The sequence below is a fragment of the Mandrillus leucophaeus genome, unplaced genomic scaffold, assembly GCF_000951045.1.
Source record: "Mandrillus leucophaeus isolate KB7577 unplaced genomic scaffold, Mleu.le_1.0 Scaffold737, whole genome shotgun sequence".
Lineage (NCBI taxonomy): Eukaryota > Metazoa > Chordata > Mammalia > Primates > Cercopithecidae > Mandrillus > Mandrillus leucophaeus.
In genome coordinates this window covers 708648-725285 of record NW_012107997.1, presented here as the reverse complement: position 1 = coordinate 725285, position 16638 = coordinate 708648, and the positions used below count along the sequence as shown (strand labels likewise).

At 46.2% G+C, this 16638-nt stretch overlaps 1 protein-coding gene across 1 annotated transcript in view; it reads right to left on the bottom strand.

Moving 5' to 3' along the window:
- Window positions 1-835: 835 nt before the first annotated feature.
- Window positions 836-16638, bottom strand: part of GNLY (granulysin) — a 26471-nt gene continuing 10668 nt past the window's right edge. The window contains exons 8-12 of the mRNA XM_011965821.1: window positions 8301-8452; window positions 8084-8209; window positions 6698-6857; window positions 5679-5771; window positions 836-984 (exon numbers count right to left, since the gene is read on the bottom strand). Coding sequence (XP_011821211.1) covers window positions 836-984; window positions 5679-5771; window positions 6698-6857; window positions 8084-8209; window positions 8301-8452 — 680 coding nt within the window. The remainder of the gene's footprint in view (window positions 985-5678; window positions 5772-6697; window positions 6858-8083; window positions 8210-8300; window positions 8453-16638) is intronic.

The following is a 16638-nucleotide window of genomic DNA, read 5'->3' as shown; positions in this document are numbered from 1 at the left end:
TGAGATACTGCAAGTTCTCCAGAGGGCTCAGCCTGGGTTCTGTCCTACCTTGGCTCTGAAAGCTCACCCAGTGACAGCTCAGCCTGGAGCGGGTCCAGCCAGAGTCAAGGAGCAGGCAGCCAGCCCCAAAGGAGAGACAGCCAGCTGCTGCCATCATGAGAGATGCCTGGCCAGCTCTCCAGAAATAGCCCAAGGTCAAGGCGGGATTCTTCTGACCCCTACAGATGGCAAAACCTGGAGATACTCTGTTCTCGAATCTCTCCCCCACTCCACTGCCAGGATCCCTATCCCTGGCCTGGAGCACCCCGATTTTCAACCACCCCTTCATAGACCCCTCCATTCATCACTGCTCACAAGGAACCCCCAGGCCTCTAACCCTTTCTCCTCTCAACACACTTCTGGGGTGCTGAGGACGGATGTTATCCTCAGCTTGCAGTAAAGGGCTCTGTGGCTCAGGGAGGTGCAGGGTCTCTTCCAAGGTCACGTGGTGAGTTTACTGCTGAACTGGAATTCAAATTTAGAGCCGCATTCCAGATTCAGTGTTTCACCCCATCAATATCTGCCACACGTGGGATGTGTCTAAGTCTCACAGCCCCACTTGAGTATCTGACCTAATCTATGTGTCACTTGCTGGGAGGGCGGGGGCAAGGTCCTTGTTTTGTGGACTTTGACCCCCTTCCCTGGACTTAGGAGAACCTTTTAGTCTCTTAAGCTGCCAGCCCTAGCTGATTTTCCTAGGAGCCAGCTCTTGTGTGCCCAAATCCACGACTTTCATCTTCACCTCTGGTTACTCTGCCTGCTTGACCAGCTCACTCACCAGACCTCACTGCTGATGCTACTCCTGAGCCCACTGTCCCCACACCCACAGGACACCTCCTCCATGAACAAGGAAGGCCGAGGATGCTGGGGACCCAGCCACAGCTTCATAGGCCACTTTTTCTGAGCAGGGCTCTCCATCTCCCTTCTCTTGGAGGTTCCCACAGCCTGGGGAGAAAGGAGCAGAGATGCAAATCAGGGGACCATAAGGACTGTCCAGGAGCAGATTCGGGGAGGAAAGCCACCTCAAGGGACCAGGACAGGGCAGGCAGCTGGGAGAGGAAGAAGAGAAGTCCACAGATGTAGGTGGCTGTCCCTATGAATAAGACAGGACAGGCAGCTAGTAGGATTTCTACCAATCAGATGATGACAGCAGACAGAGGAGAGAAAGGAATTAAGAGAGAATAAAAAGTGGAAATTTTTTGGAGAATAGTGTTTGTCATTAAAGGACATTCAATAGATCCAAGTAAAAGCTGATAGAATGTCATCCATCAGACAACCCCCAGAACATGAACCACCCGTGGTACGTCTTTCAAAATATGGAGATGCCCGTAGGCGTCGCAAGTGCACTGCAAGCTCTAGCAGCCCCTTCACATGGTCGTGATGGGGAATTTGAACATCTATGACTGTTCTCTGGCAAGTGGTGGTCGGGTGTCTAAAGCGGGAAGGGTATCTTTTCTGAATCTGTTGGGCTACTGACAGGGCTTCAAACAGGTACTTCTAGGAAGTTTGAAATCAATGTTTGCTCTTCCAAAGTGAAAAGACTTCTAGTGCACACTGGCCTGCTGGACTCATTTGCATGGCAGCCCTTTCTTCCTAGAGCATGGAAAGGTTGAAATGGATTCGCATCTGTTCTTAATTACAGAGGCCAAGACAGATGTTATCTTACATGCTGGGGAGGGGTACTCACCAACACTGTGCTGTCAACAGCCACGATAACTCCCAGGCCTTTTGTGCAATATATTAATTTGGAAATTATTGACAACTCCTATCTTGCATGACATAATGTGGCAAGTGTACACAACTTCTTCTTGAGTTGTTTTCTTTACTGGCCAGCCTCATGACTCTTTTCTCCTTGTGTCTATACTTCCCAAGACAGCATCTCTGTTCCTCCCATTTAATTGCACATTGGCATTGAAGAAGCCATTCACCTCCAACACTGCAGGCTGTCATAGATATGCTCTGAAAAAACATGTTTTTAGAGTCTTTAATGTACTCGTGTGCACCGCAAATCACCAAACACAAAGCAAGCAATGTTTCCTGTACCTATTTGACCACTGGTAAGATAAAGGCCTACCATGAGCTGAAGGGAAGCTTTCTACATAACAGGGATTAAAGCATTAAACAAAAGAGTGACTGAGGAGGGCTCAGAACCATGAGGGAGGCTGCCAGGGGGAGTCCTGTGACACCACCCATGGAGACCTTCTGATTCCTGACCAGCAGTTTTAAAATGCATATTTATATGTAGTATGCATGCACGTGTGTGCTATATTTTTAATTGACAAATGAGAAATGATATATTTATAGTTCACAAAATGATACTTTGATGTATGTATACACTGTGGAATGAGTAAATCAAACATATTTATCATCCCACATACTTAACCATTTTTTGTGGTGAGAACATGTAAAATCTACGGTCTTCGACTGGCTTATTGAAGTGGGGTGAAAACACTAAGAAAATAAATAAATAATAATGTTTAGAATCTACTCTCAGCAATTTTCACATATATGATATATTATTATTAACTATAGTCTCCATGCCATACAAGAAAACTCCAGAACTTATCCTCTGACCAGCAGTTTCTGGTTGACACAAAGACCTATTTTCAGAAGTTTCTTGAAGATATCATCTGGAAAGTAAATAGCAAATAGGCTGCTTTGCTCTGTCATCATAGAAAGTAAAGATTGAACATCTCTCGGATGACCCAGCCATCAGCTGTAGTTCCCTGGCCTTATTCATTGGGAAGTCCGAAGCGGAGCCCCCATGTGTCAACACGTCACCACTACCACGTCTACCTAGGGCTGGAAACTGTTCCCCCCCATCCTCTTCCTCATGCTCCCAGGTTAGAGTTTGCCAACAAGAGGATCTTGCACAGGACTTGGAAGGCAGAAGGGAAGCAGAAGTCATTGTTCTCAGAGGTTAGTAAGAACAGACGTGGCGCTTCATCAGATGGAGGTACATGGCCGATTTCTAAGAACTCCCATGCCTGTCACTTCTTCCCTCACACCCAGGCTTCAGGCTGAGGCCATCAAGATGCAGAATGGCTTCTATGTCCTGACATCCCCTGATGCATGCGGCTGCATAGGAGCTTTCTGCTCTCTCTGGCCCTGAGCTCCAGCTTCCACTCAGCCCCCGGCCTCACATGGGCCTCTCCTTACTCAATCCCCACCATCTGCTCAGCACGGACCCATGCTGGAAACCTGACCCCCTTTTTGGGGCCCCTTAAGGCTTTTGTGTGTTCAGTGGACTTCACAGGAGGCTTAGAAGTTACCAGAAGAGTTTTGTCACACACCAACACAAATGATATGATTACACGTTAGACACATGATTCTTAAAAGTTGCTCAGTCCTGTTTCTCCGCCGTTCCTCAGTATCAGGCCTGCTTCCTGAGCTCTGCTAAAACAAAAGCCATCTGCTCTAGGCTGTAAGCACCAGCGGAGTGAAGAACTGCCAGGTGCCTTGAAGCTTGCATCTTTCCTTTCTCCATTCCCCACCAGTCTTCATAAACAGAAACGATTAGTAGGGAGTAATTTTCCTACCCCTCCAACCTTACTCTTTCTTAGAAGGAAAATGTTGCTACACTTTCTATTCTTTTCATTCATATTCTCCCACTATACTTGAGTTTGTGGATGTCACTGACTCTGAAAGATTATATTTTAGGCCGAGTGTGGTGGCTCACGCCTGTAATCCCAGCATTTTGGGAGGCCGAGGCAGGCAGATCACGAGGTCAGGAGATCAAGACCATCCTGGCTAACACGGCGAAACCCCATCTCTACTAAAAATACAAAAAATTAACGTGGTGTGGCGGGCTCCTGTAGTCCCAGCTACTTGGGAGGCTGAGGCAGGAGAATGATGTGAACCTGGGAGGTGGAGCTTTCAGTGAGCCAAGATCGCGGCACTGCACCCCAGCCTGGGTGACAGAGTGAGACTCCGTTTCAAAAAATATATATATATTTTAGGGTGGTGTGTGTAGTCATTATCAATTGCTGTGTAACAAACTGCCCCAAAACTTAGCTACCTAAAACAATAAACTATTATTTTTTTCTCTCTGTTTCTGTGGGTCAAGAATTATAATTAAGAGTGACTTAGTTGAATGATTCTGGCTCAGGGATTCCCATGAGATTGCAGTCAAGACGTCAGCCAAGACTGCAGTCCTCCAAAGGCTTGCCTGGGTTGAAAGGGTCTGCTTCCAAGATGGTGCCCTCTCGAGGCTGCTGGAGAGAGGCCTGAGCCCATCACCACGTGGGGCTCTCCACAAGGCCACGAGTGTCAGCTGACTTTCCCCAGAGTGAATGACACAAGAGAGAAAACAAGGCAGAAGCTACAATGCCATTTAGGATCTCATCTCTGAGTCACATACCATCACTTCCCTTGTATTCTGTCTTTAGAAGTGAGTCACTGGCCAGGCACAATGGCTCACACCTGTAACCCAAGCAACTTGGGAGGCCGAGGCAGGAGAATTGCTTGAGGTCAGGAGCTCAAGACCAACCTGGGCAGCATAGCAAGATTTCACCTCTACAAAAAATTTTAAAATTAGCCAGACATGGTGGTAAGTGCCTGTAGTCCCCGCTGCTCAGGAGGCTGAAGCAGGAGGATCACTTAAACTAGGAGGTCGAGGCTGTAGTGAGCTATGATTGCACCACTGCACTCCAGCCCGGGTGACAGACCAAGACACTGACTCTAAAATGAATAAATAAATAAATATTTTTTAAAAAAAATTTTTTTTAAACATTTTTTAATGTTTTAAAATGTTTAAGGTTTGCACTAAGTCCAGACCAAACTCAAGGGGAGGGGAATTAAGCTTCACCTTTTGAAGGGAGGAGTATCAAAGAATTTCGGGCATAGTTTAAAACCACCACAATGCGAAAACAGTACAGGAAGTTCTTACTTAACTTTGTCCATAGGTTCTTGGAAACTGCAACTTGAAGCAAAAGAACGTATAGTGAAACTAATTTTTTTTCTTATTAATGTAACAAAATGATAGTGAATAAAATGACACTACTTGAGTTCACTTGAAGTTGCAGTTTCCAAAAACCTATGGACAATGTTAAGTAAGGACTTACCACCGTACAGGACAAGGAATCAAAATACCTAGTTTTGTTTTGTTTTGGTTTGGTTTTGGTTTTTTGAGACAGGGTCTCACTCTGTCACCCAGGCTGGGGTGCAGTGGTATGATGATAGCTCACTGCAGCCTTGACCTCCCGGGCTCAAGTGATCCTCCTACCTCAGCCTCCTGAGTAGCTGGGACTACAGGCATGCGCCACCACGCCCAGCTAATTTTTGTATTTTTTTGTAGGGACGGGGTTTCGCCATGTTGGCCAGGCTGGTCTTGAACTCCGGGGCTCAAGGGATCCGCCTGCCTCAGCCTCCCAAAGTGCTGGGATTACAGGCGTGAGCCACCACACTCGGCCTACCTATGTTTTAACTTTCCTTCTAAACACTGGGGGACTTGGGCATATCCCTTCACCTCTCTAGATCTATTTCCTCATCTGCGAAATGACAGGATTGACTTGGATGACTGCTAAGGGTTCATTTTCAGTCAGTATGTGTCTCCATGTTCCAGCACTCAAGACCCTAGGCCTGGACCCCTGAGCTCAGGCAGCTTTTCCTCCACGCCCCTCCTTCCCAGCAGATCTCACTGGCTCTCAGCCCCAGGTAGAGCCACCACCCATCAGCTCCTCCAGATGCTTCTTCCAGGCCTTGTACCTCCTCTCTCCCATCGGTGCTCTGCCCTGGAAGCACATCGGGATCACTCGTGGAGCTTTGAAAACTCTGTGTGTCCAAGCCACACTGCAGTTCATCAGCTTATCCAGGGTTGGGACCAAGCGCCAGCAGGTGCAACAGCTCCCGTGACTCCAAGGCCCAGCCAAGGTTGAGAACCACCGCTCTAGTTTGAGTGGCCCTTCACATGCGGAATCATTTCAACAAATAAAATAACACTGCCTGTGGCTGAGCACTGATTTGCTCTTTTCCTTTGATGTATATGCACTTTGAGAGCACTCACACTGCCGAGGGTAGAGGTTTTAATTTACGGTTAATTATGTTTGGGGGCTGATTTCTCTAGGAGACCATTTTGCCTGGTATTAACCTAAGAGAGATATTTAGAGGGGTTTAGGGAAATTTTTTTGTGACCAGGACAGAACTTTTTATAGACTTCTTTCCCTGGCTCAGGATTTCTCATCAAGGTATTGTTTCTGTGGGAAAATGGATTCAATTTTTATCTTTTTGACTTACACCACCTTTTCCTAGAATATAACCTGCTATAAGTCTGAACAATGCCTGCATTTCTTTTTCCTTCTTGCTTGTGCATGTGTACATGTGGGTGTGAGAAAAGTCAACATTCTCCAGGACAAGGGAGAGCCCAGCGCCGAGAACGATGCTGGGCTTGGAGCTCCCAGGCCAGGAGCGGCTGTGGAGCGTGGGCGTGGGGCCTGTGTCAGGGCTGAAAGACGTCAGCTGGGCTCTCCTGACCCTCAGCTGAGTGCCACTGTGTGACCAATGCCCCAGTTTACCCAGACTGTAGGGTTTCCTGGGACACAGAACATTCAGTACTGAAACTGAGAAAGTTCCAGAAAACCAGGATGGTTGTGACTCTGTGAGCACCACCCACATCTTTACTGCTGGAACACCCAGTGGGGATAGGACAGAGCTGCTCTACTAAGGGTGCTGGGTGGCTTCACGAATGTGAACAGGGGTAGCTCCACAGCTCCTCTGGGCCATGAGGCTCTGAGATGCCAGTTCCCAGAGCCCACGGCCCAGGAAACAGGGCAAGCTCTGTCACATTGACTTCTATTGGCAATCTCCAAATATCTGAGCTCCTGTCATGGAGAAAAGGTGAATGGCCTGTCAGCTGTTCCTAGGCCAGTGATTTGAAATCCTGGGTGCTTGTGGGAATCACCTGGCCAGTCCCACCCCTAGAGATTCTGATTTCACTGGGGTATGGTGGGGTCCAGGCTCACACACATATGCACTTCTGGACTTTTTCCTTATGGCCTCTTTCTAGGCAGGACATTTCCATCCTGGCCATGAAGACTTGGTCACTCCTAAACCTATTTCTCTCCCTGAGGTTATCTTGAGCTAAATGGCTTCCTAGAGAAGCCAGACTTTTTCACTTATCAATGGCAGTCGGGTTATAGATTCTCTTCATGGGAAATTTTAGTTTATAAAAGCCCAAACCTCTCGTCTTTATCTAGGAATGAACTGTGCAGCTCGTGGGTGTGGGTCCTTGTGTTGTCCCTAATCCGATCCCCCTCCACGACCCCATCCTCCACTTCTAGTTCCACCCAATCTCCTGCCTCCCATATTTCCCTTGTTTCTTTAGGTTCCCTCTTTGGGATACAAGAACTGCCCTTGCCCACAGCTGGAGAGGAAGTGGAGGGCTCCTGCATTGTTCCTGTGGGCCTGCCGCGTGGCCAAACCCACTAAACTAGGGGGTGAATCCCCGGCCAGTCTGGAACAATCACATTCTCTTTCTAGGGTCTGGGGCTGAGACACAGGGTCTCTGGTTAGCCGGCTGCATGAGCTCTATATCCAGAAGATCACAAGGCTCAGGGCCTGGGGCCACCATCTGAGGAAATACATTTTGAAACCATGAGCAGCAATGATCAGACAGGGTCTACAGGCGCACGGCGGAGACGGGCAACCAGACAGGCTGGTGAGAAGGTCTGAGACAGTGACTGAGAGCCCAACTTTGTCCCCAAGGAATGTCCCCATTCTTGTCCTCCTGGAGGCGGGGCTCTGAATCCTGCCTTTGGGCTCTGTGAGATCCTCACCCTCAGTCCCTCTAAAGCTAAGCCAGCATTCACAGATTCCTGTTGCCTTCCACCAACCATCCCCTAGGAGCGTCTCCAATGCTCACCGCTCTCGTAGGCACAATTTCGGATCCTAAATCTGGGCCCTACTGGCTCCCATGAGATCCCCTGAGTCCCTTCCTTTCCTGCTCCCTCTCAGCTTCAAAGAGGGCTAGCACCCTCGGCTCCTGCGGTCTGTTCCCCTGGGAGTTAAAGGAGCGATGGCCTCTTCCCTCTTGCGGGTTTCCTCCCACCACTTCCAGAGAACCCAGAGTTCTGGCCAGCATCTCCGGCTCCATTTCCCATGGCAGAGCCTCTTCAGCACCACCCCCGTCATCCTCCTTCTGGAAACATCTCGGGACACACTTCAGTGGAACACCCTTGAAAACAGAGTAAACAGTGGTTTCCTCACATTCCTGTCAGCCTTTGTTTTTCGAGACTGAAGAGTCTAAACTGGAGAGTCCCCCACACCGCCCTCCCCACACTTCTTGGCACTGGCCTTGACCTTTGCGGGTTGTGGGAGGGGGAGCGGTCAGGGTTGCTGGGCTTGTACAGCAGTTTGAGGTGACCTGTTAGGATCTCATGTCCTCCTCCATGGTCCCCCACTTGACCCCACTCTGGCCCTGAGGGGAGAATCAACGTCAAGTGACAAAGCCAGAAAACTCAACAGAGGCAGAGCAGCCGCCTCCCAACCACTGCACCGCCCTGCCTCCTCCTGCCACAGCCCAGACGGCCTCCCAGGGCGTCTCCTGCAGCTGTGCCCCGACTGTCCCAGCCCTGGTAGGGCCGAGGGACCTGGCTTCTCTTCTAGGATGTGGTGTGGGCCTCAGGGGAGAGCTAGAACAATGCCGGGCCCCTTATCAACAGCTAATCCCATCCTGGTCAGCTCCTGGACTTCCCTTCTCAGAAACACCAACTCTTATTTTAACACATGGTGTGCTTGCTTCTGAGTCACCTCAGCCCTAATTGTGTGTGGACAGAGCAGTGGCAAGCCCTCCCTAATGCTGTGGCCACACGCTTCCAGGGAACAAAGAGCTAACACCTTCAAGTCCACCAGGAATGGGTCTGGCTTCCTTCTGCTCTTGTCACAAGCCCTGGGTGCCATAATGTGAAGGCACTGGAAGCAGAGACACGGGAAATCATCAACTCCTACCCCTCACTCACAGCTGAGTTCACTAAAGCCTAGAGAGGGCCCAGGCAAGGTCAGGACTCCTGGTCCACACACCTTTCAGAGGATGTGAGGAGGCAGGAGGAAAACCCCAGGAAGTTTGCTTTTGTTGGAGTTTATTTCTATTTAAGTTTCTATTCTATACTTGCCCAGAGGGGTGTTTGTCCTACCTCAGGGCTCAGCACTGGGGCTCAGCTCTGCAGCAGGAGGGGTTTTAGACACCCCAGGCATCAGGATTGACTTTACCCAGAAGGGAGACTATCAGGAACTCCCATGTCAGAACCTCCAAGTGTCCCAAAGCATGGCACTTCCAAGAGAAAGCGCTAAGTAGCTAGATAAATGGCTTATAACAGGAGCTGGTATGGTGTGGGGTGGTGGGGAGACCCCAGGCGCTGGCCCCATCCAGGGACATCTACAGCCCTGGAAACTGAGAAGTGGGTCCAAAATGGCCTCCCACAGGTCCCAGGTGGTGCTTTACCACCACTCTGTTCCGAGAGTTTCTGAGAAGGATTTCTATCAAAGCCAAAAGGGGTTGAGGCTAATCCCCAACTAACCTTGCGTGTGCCCTATGACTCAGTCCACCACCCCATGTGCATTCTCATTCATCAGAAGGTGGGCTCCAGAGGCAGTCTGCGTGGGGTCAGAGTCCAGCTCCGCTACTCACTGGCCATGTAGAGAAGCGAGAGAGGCTGAGCAATGCACTCACTCTGTAAATGTGTGCAGTAACAGACCCTTCCTCCCAGGGATGGTTTAAGCATTAAAGCATTTGGAAAAGTGCCTGGCATGTGATAGCTTAGATATCATCATCATCATCATCATTATCAATCATCATCACTATTATTATTTCAAGCACTCAACAGATACAATCTGCTTCCTCTGGGCCCCTAAGTATATCCCTCAAGGGCCAGCATTGTGGAAGCAGGAAATGCTAAGTCCTGTGATCCTCAGGACCACAGAGGGTGCAGCTTTGGGGATCGCTATAAGATAGACATAAGCCAGCAGCTGTGATCAGAACATTCCAGAACAGGAACAGAGAGTTTAGACAGTCTACTGTGTTCTACAATTCAGCCAAAACATCGAATGAGCGTTTGCTATGTGTGTTTTGCTCAACATCTGCCTAAACACTTCCCTTCTTTCTACTTCTATGTCATGATAAAGGTAGAAGGCAGACAGAAGTTTTCATTTGATAGAGACTGAAAACAAGAGAATTTGAGCTCTAGCCCCAGAGGGTTCCTGGCTTTTGATAATCAAATATCTGACACACTTTGTCATGTCTTTTTAAAGCATTTTTACTTATATATTTTTATTGTAAGCTTGTCTTAGTTTTTAGCTTTGAAATAATATTAGACTTTGAAAACACTGCAAAAGTGGTGCAAAGAATACTGTGTACCTTTCACTCAGCTTTCCAAAAAAATCTGCACCACTGCACCACATAATTACCATAATTCTCACAACCAGGATAGGAACACTGATACAATACTGGGAACTGATCTCCAGACTTTATTGAAACTTTATCAACTGTCCCACAAAGGTTTCTTTTTTTTTCTTCTGTTCCAGGATCCCACATTGCACTGAGTTGCCTCATTCAATCTGGGACAGCTTCCTCTGTCTTTTCTTTCATGATGATGGCAGTTTTGAAGAGTGGTGGCCAATTATTTTGTAGAATGTTCCTCACTTTGGGTGTGTATAGTGCTTACTCATTATTAGATTGTAGTTATGCATTTTTGGCAAGAACACCACAGAAGGGACAGTGAGTCCTTCTCAGTACATCACAGCAGGAGGCACAGGATGCTGATACATCTTGTTCCTGGTGATCTTAACTTTGATCACTTGGAAAAGGTGGTACCTACCAGACTGGTCCATTGCACAGTTATTATACTATTGCTCCCTTTGCAATTAATAAGTCCCTTGTGAAGAGGCTTTGCGACTATGTAAATGTTTTGTTTCTCATCACATTTTCAGCCATTAACTTTAGTGTTCATTGATGGTTCTTGCCGGCCACAGTTATTACTGTGATGTTAGCCAAATGGTGATTTTCCACTTCCATCCTTCCCTCTACATTTATTAATTGGAATTCTACTGCAAAGAAGAGCTTTCCTTTCTTTTTCATTTATTCAGTTATTTATTTGTATCAATGTGGAGTCATGGCTATCTGCTTCATTCTATGCGTTATAATCTATTGCTATCATTATTTACTTTGTTACTCAAATTGTCTAAAATTTGACCATCAGGAGCTCCTTCAATGTTGCTCCTGTGTCCTTTGTAGTGTCCTCATCATTTTCAAGCAGTTTTTCTAGCACTGCAAAATCTTCCAAGGCATTTATACTTTCTCTGTGAAAGCATTAAAATCAGACATTTCTCCAAGGAGCCCTGATTCCTTTTATTAAAGAATGGTCCTTAGCGATCAAGATCCATGGGGCCCAAAGCTACTAGGGTGTCATTACTTCTAGTCTTTCTCAGAGAACAAAGCTGGGAAATATATATATACACACACACATATATATACACACACATAAATACATATAGATATAGAAATGGTTATAGGTATATATAGGTGTGATATATACGTATATATATATATAAATAAATGGAACACATCTATTCCAATTAATAAATGTAGAGGGAAGGATGGAAATGGAAAATCACCATTTGGCTAACATCACAGTAATAATTGTGGCTGGCAAGAACCATCTATGAACACTGAAGTTAATGGCTGATATATATATACACACCTAATATATGTACCTATAATACATATAGTAGATAAACTGTTATAATTATATACGTATATGTATGTGTATATATAGTTACATGCATATAACTATAACAGTTTTTATATCTACCTAATATATACATACCTATAACAGTTTCTATATCTACCTATGTATATAAACCATCCATTCACACCAATTCCTCTGATTCTAATCCAGCCCCACCAGGTGTATTCTAACCTTCCGCCTTTCCATATTTGTTATGCTTTTTCAACAGTGAAAAACCTGGTACTCACTATCAGCCATATATTTACTTATTTGATTAACTGTGGAATGTGCTTGAGATAGTTTCAGGATTTTGGATGCCTTTTTTATGTTTGTGTAATTTTAGTCGATAAACGTTGTTAAGGTTAAAGCTGAAGAAAGACAGACTAGTGGTTAAGTGTGTGAACTCTGGAAGTTGGAAGTTATTTAATCTTTCTGAATCTCACCTTCCTTATCTGCAAAATAGGATTAATAACAATGTGTAGCTCATAGGAGTGCAGTGAGGATTGAGGGAACGTATGTAAAGTGTTTAGCACATAGGAAACCCTAGATAAATGGTATACATTTTTATAAACTATTAATTACGAAATAAAGGGAAATTTTCTATGACTACCCAATTGTTTTAATAAAAAGTTGACCCATATATCAGTTGGTGTGAGGGAAACAAGAAAGAGGTTGGAAGCACTGAAGCTTTCCGTACAATTTCTCTTTCCACATAGTTATGTACCACACAACGACGTTTCAGTCAAAGATGGACTTCATATATGACAGCGGTTTCATAAGATTATGATACCATATTTTTACTGTACCTTTTCTATGTTTAGATATGTTTAGACACAAATACTGGCATGTTACAAATGCCTACGGTATCAGTACAGTAACATCCTGTAAGGAGTTGTAGCCTCGGTGAAATAAGCTATACCATATAGCCTAGGTGTGTAGTAGGCTATATCATCTAGGTTTGTGTGCGTACACTCTATGATGTTCACACAACGATGAAATCACCTAAAGACGTGTTTCTCAGAGCGTATCTGTATTTCTGTGGTTAAGTGATTCATGACTTCACACAGTTGTAGAAACAGATCATTTTTCTCCATTAGGTGGCAGCATATGTGTCGTTGCCTTTGAGGCGGGTTCCTTATGAGACAACCCAAGCATGCTGGAGAAAGAAAACAGCTTCAGAATTAGGATCCTCATACAAAATGTGAGAAATAATCCACAACTTTAAAAAAAAAAGAGAAAAGAAAAGAAATGCCCCATCCCTAAGCACACTTGTGAAATACCCACAGTGAATTCAAGCAAATCTGTCCAAACCTGGCCCAGGCCACAGGACACCTGCTCCTGGTGGGTGGGTCTCAGGTCCCCCAGGACTTGGAATATCATCCCTGGGATGGAGGGTGGACACAGCTTATTGAGGTCCCAAGCCAGGCAAGGAGCTGGATAGGTTCTCAGGCTCTGCCCCTTCACACTCTGGGATCCCCCCAGCCCAGGGCCTGGGTGGGGCTTACAAAGACACACAAAGTCATGTGTGCAGGCTCTCTATCTGGAGTTGGAGAAACAAGAGGCTCCATTTGAAGCAAGAAACAGAGGCCCACTCAACATGGCTAAAAAGGGGGTGATAGAGGGGCAATAGGGCCCCAGTGTGGGACCTTGTGTCCATCTAACCACAGAATAACAGGCTCAGACACAGGAACCTCTCCTGTCGGTGTCCTTGCATTACCAGTCCTGCTCCCATGAGTGGCAGGAGAGGGCAAGAGGCACCCACGGGGGGTGTGCTGGAAGTCTGTTGCAAAAACTCCAAGGTTTTCGGCCTGAGCAAGGGGAAAGCATATCTCGCTTAGGTTTCCAGTTTTCAATGGGTAAATCTCCAGTTCCTGATTCTGTCAGAGACATCTCTTCCTATTTGGACGTACCACAGTGACAGTACCCACCTGCCAGCACAAGCTGTGCTGGAAATCTGGCACTGCTTATTTCTCTTCCTATCTTTTTTTGGAGAATTATCTGGCACCTACAGTGTAGAGTAAACCCAGCATCCGCCATCCCATTCCTAAGACAAAAGGGTCTTCCCAGTGCCCTGCTCCTGCCTGACTTTCCTCTCGCCATCTTACAGCAACCAAAGGCAGGCATGAGAACTAAGCTTGGACTTGCTTTCCTAGGAATGTGGCTATGGAGTAAGAAACACAAGGACAGAAGGCGTGGTGGAAGCTCATTCATCCCAGTGATGGCACCTGGGCAAGATCATGGAACTGTTCCTGCTTCCAAGACCATTTGAGCTGCCTGGCCTCTGTCTGTTTAAGCTCTGTTCCAGTCCTTCCCTTCCACCCTGTGGCAGCCGTGGCTGCCCTGTCACTTCCCTTGTCCTAATTTAGCCTGAGTCCATTTCTGCTTCTTATCATCAATGAGCCTGGCCTTATACCAGCTCATCCTGAGGAAGAAAGAATTCCTATTTCCCCTCCTGAGGGAAGTCCAAGGTGGAGCCTAAAGAACAAATATGACCTTCCTACCCTGAGGGAACAAACTTGCTAAGATTCTTAGACAAAAACAAGTCTGTGTAATTTGCTAGCCCTAACCAACAGCCAGTTGGTAACTTCTGAGCAGAATATGGAAAACCAAGTGTGCTTGGCAAAAAGTTAGGACATCTGTTATGAAAAGGGAAGGGAGGAGTGGAATTTCAAGTGGTTACCCAACTCACCTACTCTCTATTGCATCACTCCTCAGACTTGTGCTGGGAACATTGCAGGGTCAAGCCCACTGCCTCACAGGATGAAGGAAATGGTCAACATGGTCAGGGACTTGGTTTTCCTACCCTCAGCCATTTCCAGTCCTGTGCAGAGCATTCTGGTCCTGCTGTTCCTCGAGGATATGTACCCAGATTATTTACCCCAAGTTACAAGGGAGCTCAAGCCTCTATTCTTTGGAGAAAGGTGGCTTTGTGTGGCAGTTCACAGCTAAGACTGCCTGGATTCAAATCCCAAATCTGCCAAGGCAATTGTGGGGACTGAGCCCCCACCCTGTGGGATCTGACACTGTCTCTAGATAAATACTGTCAGAATTGAGTTGGAGGACACCTAGCTGGTGTCCACAGCGGAACTGGCTGCTTGCTTGCTGGTGGGGAGAAATCCCCACATATTTGGAAGTTGCAGAAGTCTTCCGTGTGGATTGTTGTTGTGTTGGTGTAAGAGCAGAGGGGAAACATGATTTGTTTTTCCATGAAAGGCATTGTTGAAAACAACAGAGCAATCAGCCAGGAATTAGGTAGTTTAACAGATAGCTGTGGTCAGAGAAAGAACTAGATAAGAGAGCCCTGCCAAAACCACTGTCATTACAGGATGACTGTGGGTACACTCAAGGCAACACTCCCTAAGGTGTATCATCAGAGGCTTCACACCGTGTGGGGTGGGGGAATTCACTAAAATAATCCAACTAGTCACCAAACAACCAAATAAGGAAATAACAGTATTATGCTTGGATAGGGGCAGGGGGATGACCAGTAGCCAGATATGCGACAACATAATATCTAAAATGCCCAGTTTCCCAGAGAAACTTTTGAGCTATAAAAAGAAATAAGAAACAGTGATCCATACACAGAAAAAAAAAAAAAACCAGAAACTGCCCGTGAAAGCAACCAAATATCAGATTTAAGAAAGATTTCCTAGCAGCCATTATAAATATGTTCAGAAATAACTAAAGAAAACTGTGATTGAAGAAGTAAAGAAAGATATGATGATAATAGCTCATCAAATAGAAATATTAATACAGAGATGGAATTATTCTTAAAAAGAACCAAATGGAAAGCCTGGAGTTGAAAAGTACAATAACTAATGGGGCGCTGTGGCTCACGCCTGTAATCCCAGCACATTGGGAGGTCGAGGCAGTCTGATCACCTGAGGTCAGGAGTTCGAGACCAGCCTGGCCAACATGGCAAAACCCCATCTCTACTAAAAACACAAAAAGACGTGGTGGTGAGCACCTGTAATCCCAGCTACTTGGGAGGCTGAGGCAGGAGAATCGCTTGAACCCAGGAGACAGAGGTTGCAGTGAGTCAAACTTGCGCCACTGCACTCCAGCCTGGGCGACCAGAGCAAAACTCCATCTCAAAAAAAAAAGAAGAAAAAGAAAAAGAAGAAGTACAATAACTAAAATAAAAAATCCCCTAGGGGAGCTCAACAGTAGATTTGAACAATCAGAATAAAGAATTAGCCAACTTGAAGATATTAATAAATCAATAGAGATTATGCAATTCAAAGAACAGAGAGAAAATAGAATGAAGAAAATAAACAGAGCCTCAGAGGACTGGTACACCATAAGCATGCCAACAGATGCATAGCAGAATACAGAAGAGAAGGAGACAGAGAACACAACAGAAAAAAGTAGTCGAAGAAATAATGGCTGAAAATGTCATGAATTTATTGAAAAACAATCTACATACTCAGGAAGCTCAATAAACTCTAAATAGGATACATGCAAAGAGATCCACAAATAAATATATCACATGCTGAAAGCCGCCAGGCCTAGTGGTTCACGCGTGTAATCCCGGCACTTTGGGAGTTCGAGGTGGGTGGATCACCTGAGTTTAGGAGTTTGAGACCAGCCTGGCCAGCATGATGAAACCCCATCTCTACTAAAGATACAAAAAATGATTAGCTGGGCATGATGGTGGGGCCTGTAATCCCAGCTATTTGGGAGGCTGAGGCAGGAGAATAGCTTGAACCCAGGAGGTGGAGGTTGCAGTGAGCTGAGATGGTGCCACTGCACTCCAGGCTGGGTGACTGAGCAAGACTCTGTCAGAAAGAAAGAAAGAGAGAAAGAAAGGAAGAGAAAGAAAGAAAGAGGGGAAGGAAGGAAGGAAAAGAAAGAGAGAGAAAGAAAGAAAAGAAAGAAAGAA